The sequence below is a fragment of the Lutjanus erythropterus genome, chromosome 12, assembly GCF_056507025.1.
Source record: "Lutjanus erythropterus isolate fLutEry1 chromosome 12, fLutEry1.hap2, whole genome shotgun sequence".
NCBI lineage: Eukaryota > Metazoa > Chordata > Actinopteri > Lutjaniformes > Lutjanidae > Lutjanus > Lutjanus erythropterus.
In genome coordinates, this window is record NC_139328.1 from 27,143,762 (window position 1) to 27,150,470 (window position 6,709).

The following is a 6,709-nucleotide window of genomic DNA, read 5'->3' on the forward strand; positions in this document are numbered from 1 at the left end:
CTATTCTAATTAATGAAAGATATCAAACTGTTTCAGTCATAGTATTTATTAGAAATATAATTTAAGACTTATATAACTATTGTGTATGTATGGTAAGTATGTTACTGATGAAAACCTTGAAATTAATTGTTTAAATTAGAAATCCATTGAAATGTTTATTTCTTTGGGCGTGATTCACGAGGACAGGCGTTCCCATCGGTCGCATCGTTTAGCGTCACTGTGTGGCGCAGCATGATGACGTTTTTCACTAGCAAACATGGCGAAGAAACAACGTGGGGACACAGCTTCGTCGTCAAAGACAGCAGCTATGGAGAAACAGGCAGAAGATATCGGTTTAATGGCGGCTTCCAGTGACGATGAAGCGCCTGAAGAGGTGACCTTTGAAGACTCGAAGGCTCAGGCTTTACTGAGCATGAAACAAGCGCTGGACACAGCCAGAAGGTAGCTAACCTGTTCTTATGCATGGACAGTTCCTTAAGCCAAACTCCATTCAAAACAGTCTGACTTAAGGAGCTTTTCGTGCTAATGAGCAAAATAAATACACCATAACGAGTCATTCCTCATATATTCTGATTTCTAAAAAAACACTTTACACATCGGCGTGCAAGTCAGCAGTGAGAAGGACACTGCTTTACAAAATATATGTGATTGATTCACAGTCTAGCACTTAGTGCGTAACGTTAGTTAGCTCTTAGACGGTAGAAAAGTTGATGGATTTTTGTTTTAAAATCTATTTATCTTTTACGAGGCTTTGTCTTTGGGCTGTGTGATTGCCGACATGAATAGTGTTTGTCGTTATAGCGTGATAAGTTTAGTCTGTTTCTGGTGTTAGAGGCTGCATTACAGTAAAGTGATTCAGTTTTCTAAAATTGGCACACTGTTCTAGCTGTTTCTCTTTGCCTTTGCCAGTTTAAGTCATTGTATCCACATAACTGATTATTAGTTTTCAGAAAGCAGTGTAATATTTCGTGAAAGTACCAATAGTCATGCCTACAGTATTGTTGCATGAATATTGATTTTGAGGTATTTTGTAAAAAAAAAAAGAAATAAAGAAATTTGATTTGGTCCATATCTCCAAGCCCTAATTTGATGTGTTTGCATCTCGTCAGTGAAGACAGTGGCACATTTCCATGTTTGCAGGGAAAAGGAGCTGCTGAAAGAGAAGAGAAGGAAGAGACAGGAATTATTCCAGGAACAGAAGGTAGGTCAATTTTACTGTGTTAAAATGGTCTTTTGGATGGATTATCCTAAAATTCTGCGCAGACATTCATGTCCTTTTCAGAATGAATTGTAATTGCTTTGTTGATCCCCTGAACTTTCATCTAGTGCCATGATCAGGTTCAAATATCAGGTTAGTTTATAACCAGTCCCAAGGGAAATTATTGTGTGAGATTGCTCCAAAAATTACACTAACATAAGAAAATCAACAATAGAGAATTAAATATAAAGTGTGTAAGGGGTTAATTTCAAAGAAACAGTGCAGAACAGAATAACAGTAAGATAAGTAAGAGAGTAATCTAAAATAGAAAGTAATAAAAAGTTATATTGCACCAGATAAAGTACAAGAGTTGCGCATGATGCCAGCAAAACTAATGACATTCCCATCAGGCACAGCTGTCCTTTGTATGCAGTGCAAATTAGTAAATATTAACAAGAAACAAGAATATGAATAAAATAATAAATAATAATAACCCCATATATAAAAATAATGACAGAATCTATCCCAACAGAATTGGGATAAATAAACTTAATCTGTACTTTTAAAGAAGAATAATGTTTATTCATCATAATTTTGTACAATTTGTCAGTTTTGTTACTTTTTTGTAGTGTGTTTAAGTTTTAAGTCTTAAAATGTTTTTTTATGTGACTAAAAAAATCCAGAGATCTTTGGGATAACATTTATTGTGTTCAAAATGTTCAACATTTTAACACTTAATTTTAATATAATGATTAGTTTCAACAAAATTTACATAATTTGCAAACTAAACTAAGATGTAAAACATCAGCATGTTAGTATGCTAATGTTAGGATAATGTAAGTGCAGCCTGACAGAGCTGCCAACATGGCTGTAAACTCTCTGATGTTTTTCTCACATCTTATTTACTGTATGGTGTGTGTACTTTCAATTTAACTTCTTCCACTTTGAAATTAATTGTCAGACTGACTGACAGCAGCCAGACATGTGATCCACATGATAAATAAGTTCAATAAAGCTTCCTTCATTGTGCTGTTTGTTTCCCACAGAAGAGAAAAATGTTACCGGCTGACTTGTTGGAGGAAATTGACTTGGCTCCTTCGAAGTAAGTTTTCTTTTCTATCACACATTTTCTCCTCCACATCTGCTCAGTGAACTTTGCTTAAACATCTCCTTTATTTTCCAGGAAGCAGAAACAGTCTGAGGATGAAGGTAAGGAAACATCCTACCCTTTTGTCAGATTTTAAACATTTAGCTAACGATACACTGCTTTAGTACGACTCATGTTTTCTCCTGAACTGTCCTGACGCAGCTGAAGAGGAGCAGCAAGATGTCGAGGAAGAAGAGGAGGGAGGTGATGAGAGCAGGACGAAGAAAAAGAACAGGAGAGAGAAAATAGCGCACACCCGAAAGTATGTAAATACACATTTTAAATGTCTTTTAATTGTCATATAATAATAACTGGAAAAAACTAAAGTCTAACTGATCATCAGAATAAAATTAACAACTCAAGGTTCACTAACAAGCTTTGAACCTCATCAAACAGAAAACTCACGAGGAAACCTGTGAGATGCTGAAAACATGTTAGTAATCTAAGATCTTAAGTCAAGTTTGTTTTAAAATGACAGAATTTTTACGTGCTACAAATGAATAATCAGCAGTTAAATGATAAAACAGAATTGCAGTTATCTGACTGGATGTGTTCTCGCCTGGCTACACTCCCAGATTCAAAAGATTCATGGGATGAGTTACCCTTTAAAGAACCAGCCCAAATATGTAGTGATTGTGGAATTAGACTTAAGTCTTTTTTTTTCCACCAGTAGATTGATCACTTATGACCACATTAACTGTTGCCACATGTTGTTAATACCAATTCAGAGCAGCTAAATCATAAAATCAGAATAACTTTGAATTATTATGACAGAGAGCAGACTGGTGTTATTCATAGTTCTCCTCCAGTAGTTTGCTTTAGTGGTATCTAGTGGTGAGCTTGCAAATTGCAGACACCTCGTCTCACTCTCCCCTTCCAAGCGTGCAGGAGAAGCTGCGGTGTCTGCAAAACTTGCAAAAAGGTCAAATATAGAGCCAGTGTTGGACTCCTTTTTTGGGCTTCTTCTTTACATTCCATTTTTGCCATATTAGGAGTAAATCCCCCTAAATCTTACACGCTGGACCTTTAAAATGAGAAATTTCATGATATGATGTCAGATCATATCAGCTGTCACTTCTTAACGTGACAACCTAAAATTAAATCTGGCTGGCTTTTGAGTTTGTGTGTCTGAACTCACCCAAAGATTATTTGTGAAGGCGGACGCTCCACTCTGTAACGCCACTGGATAATGTCAGCAGATATGAAAGGACTTGTTACATTTATTAAACTGGACTCCTGTTTGCCAGTCTGAAGGGAAACTACACAGTGATGACAGTGAAGGAGCAGGCGACGGCGTCCTTCCAACAGCAGACGGCCGAGGATTTCATCCAGTCCAGACTGTACGGACCAGGAAGCCGCAGGACCACAAGTAAGCTGATGAAAATCACACTGCAGCTCAAACATGTAGTGATGGTGGAATGAGGCTCTTCAGTCTGTTTTTCACCAGTTGATTGATCACTTATAACCATATTTAACTGTTGAAATGAACTATTAAAACCAGCAGCTAAATCATAAAATACCACTTGCTGCTGTAGCTCAGATGTTGCTGACCCAGTAGTACGTTGCTGTAACCAGTAAGGACTAAAGTCTGGTTATTAGTATCTTGAGCCTAAGTTTGCTGTTGTAATAAAAAAACACTTTAGTTTGTATAAATGATTCAAGCCTTCATACCTTCAGTGGGAACTGGACTATATAATTCTGATAAATATGCTTGTTGTTTTTCCCTCCTCATACATATATTCATAAAGAAGCATCATAGCTTTGATGCTTCAAATCTGAATGTGATCTAAAATCAGATGTACATGAACACTGAGAACAAGAAAACATTAATGTACAGATGATTAAAGAAAAAGTTAAGTAATAAGTAACATTTTACTAGTCACAGCATGAAACCTTACTTAACATATTTTCTCAAAATGATTATCTTCATGGTAGTAAAACCCTCAAAACATTTGATTAGTGAATGTATCCTAATAAGTGTTGTGTGTGAATCAAAGCCTGATTTCGTCTTCTCCTGTGTCATAGAGCTCCACTGTTGTCCATTAAAAACACTAATTTGTGGATTAGTCCACTGCTGAAATAGTCCCCAACAAATGCACCATGTTTGATGAAAGCTGTAGGGACCAAGTGCTTTTCAAAGTTATTAAGCTTTGTTTTAAAAGTGAAGTGACAGTATAGGAAAGTCAGAAAGTATTAAGATAAAATTATGACTGACAACTTCCAGAAATACCATTTAATGTTTAACTGCAGTTTGTTCTAATTGATTGTGAAAAAGGTCCAAACCCTGCAGGCTACACTCTGTGGCAGTAGTCTGCAAAGACGATGATCTGTCTCAATTTGAGCTCTGCTACAGTGACATGCCGTCTAACCCCGCTGAGGCGTCCGCTCTCCTCGGACTCCCACTGCGGACATGACAGCAACATCCGTGGCGTTCAGCCTCACGTTCAGTCCTTTTTACACTTCCTGTTCTTCTGCTCTCAGGTAACGAGCTGCTCTCCCTCCAGAACAAGAAGGGGAGGAATAAAAGTGCAGCAGTGCAGTTTGTCAAGAAAGACTGGGGTAAGTTCAGGAGAATAAACTATTTTTGTTTTGTTTTTTTACCTCCGACACTGGACAATAATTATAATGTTGTGGAAAATAACGTTGTAAAGAGATACTGTAGTGCTTGGCTTAAAATTCTTGTTCTTCAGATGAAAGAAACATGTTTGTTTGTTACAGACCCCAACAAATATCACATCATCACAGTTTAGATTTTTTTTCAGTAAAATTGAAAATTGTAATGGAAAAAATGATCATTCCCACTTACCTTATCAGTATCACAATTTCAGTCAAAATAATTTATATGACAATATGACTTTTTCACCATATTGTGCAGCCCTGCTGGATATTTCTGGAAAATAATAGTGAAGATTAAACTGTTAAAAAGACAACCATCATTCATTTCTATATAGGTAATTTTTTTTTGTAACTGGAGAGGGGCACAAGAACCGCATGCAGCTCTGGAGCCGCAGGTTGTAGACACCTGCCTTTGAATGAGCTGTTTTTATCTACATAGGCCACAGCTCCTGTTCCACAGACACCGGCTCTACATACAGACTTTTGCATTTTTAGTGTCATGGCCACCATTGTTATTCCTTCACACCGGACAGTTTGTTGCAGTGTTCTGTTTCACTGCTAGATGGCATTAAATCTCCATACTAGTCCTTTAAATTTATATAATACTTAATACAATACATTGTATGTATTTCCTCCTGGATAAAAAGTTTTTCTTGCTTTAATTTGTTTGTTCATGTTAAAATTAATCAGCTGATATGTCGTCATGAGTTTTGTTTAAACTCAAATGTCAGTACTGATTTTGGCCTGATAAACCCAGTGTTGTTCAGTCTCTCATCACTTTGAATCTCCTCTGTTTGATCCTCCAGCCTGTAAAGAAAAAGCCAAAGCAGAGAAGCTGAAGAAAAGGTGGATCCACAAGCAGCACAATCCCTCCTGCTGACCGCTCAGATGTTTCTAAAAATCCTGACCCGGGCCAGTAGACCTTCGCTGTTTCTTCTGCGTCCGGAGTTTAAATGGACAACAGTCACGGTTGACCATCGTAAAGACAGAGGAAGATGTCATTCAGGCTTTGGGCCGGAGACACCAGACAGCAAATGATATTGACTTAATGTAGACACTGCAGCTGCCTGAATCCTTCAGTTCATCATCAAGATTCAAGCAAATGATCGAAACCTACAGGAGGACAACGTGCAGGTGCAGCAGGGGGTGTGAAATTACACCAAAATAAAACTGATTTCCACAGTTCAACAACTCGTGAATGGATTTATAATAACCTGAACGGAAAAACCTTGTGTTCCTTTTATGAACTGAAAAGTTTCCTTGTGTTTTTTAAAGAGCAGATTTTGTGTTGATCCAGTTTCATGTTTATAGATTATCTGTAATAATAAGTTTATACTCAACAAGTTCATGGCTGCGATCCGAGAATCAGATGACCTGTTCTCATTTTCTGTAAAACAACTTAATAAATTCTTGTCATATTTTTTAAAACACACAGTAAGACTGAGCGTACACACTCTTGAACTGTTACTAATCAATTCAGCACTGGCCCAAAAAGAAAAGCAAAAAGGCAAAGAAAATATCAAAATATCAGCAGTAAGTTGAGCCTGAAAATTAATTCTTAAAGGCAACATTTTTCTAAAAAACAATGTCTTGATTCATCAACATAATCCCTGTCAATCCTCAACTATGACCTGCAAGAAGAGTGTGGTGCTTTCTGTTTTCATTTCTTCTTTTGTTGTGTTTGAGACACTTTACTACCCAAAACCTCAGTGTTTAATATCCTGGGAATGAGACTCAAACTATTTTTC

At 37.0% G+C, this 6,709-nt stretch overlaps 1 protein-coding gene across 1 annotated transcript; it reads left to right on the forward strand.

Annotated features, from left to right (window-relative positions):
• Positions 1–221: 221 nt before the first annotated feature.
• Positions 222–6,395, forward strand: nol7 (nucleolar protein 7). The gene is made up of 8 exons (XM_084733143.1): positions 222–441; positions 1,141–1,201; positions 2,245–2,300; positions 2,382–2,407; positions 2,508–2,607; positions 3,593–3,714; positions 4,827–4,904; positions 5,768–6,395. Exons 1-8 carry the CDS (start codon positions 257–259, stop codon positions 5,839–5,841), a joined length of 702 nt encoding a protein of 233 aa, XP_084589269.1. The 5' UTR covers positions 222–256; the 3' UTR covers positions 5,842–6,395.
• Positions 6,396–6,709: the final 314 nt, after the last annotated feature.

Coding starts and splice junctions, on each gene's coding strand:
- nol7 (XM_084733143.1), top strand. CDS start 257: ATGGCGAAGAAACAACGTGGGGACACAGCTTCGTCGTCAAAGACAGCA. Junction 1,202..2,244: donor AATTATTCCAGGAACAGAAG/GTAGGTCAATTT, acceptor TGTTTCCCACAG/AAGAGAAAAATGTTACCGGC. Junction 2,301..2,381: donor ATTGACTTGGCTCCTTCGAA/GTAAGTTTTCTT, acceptor TTTATTTTCCAG/GAAGCAGAAACAGTCTGAGG.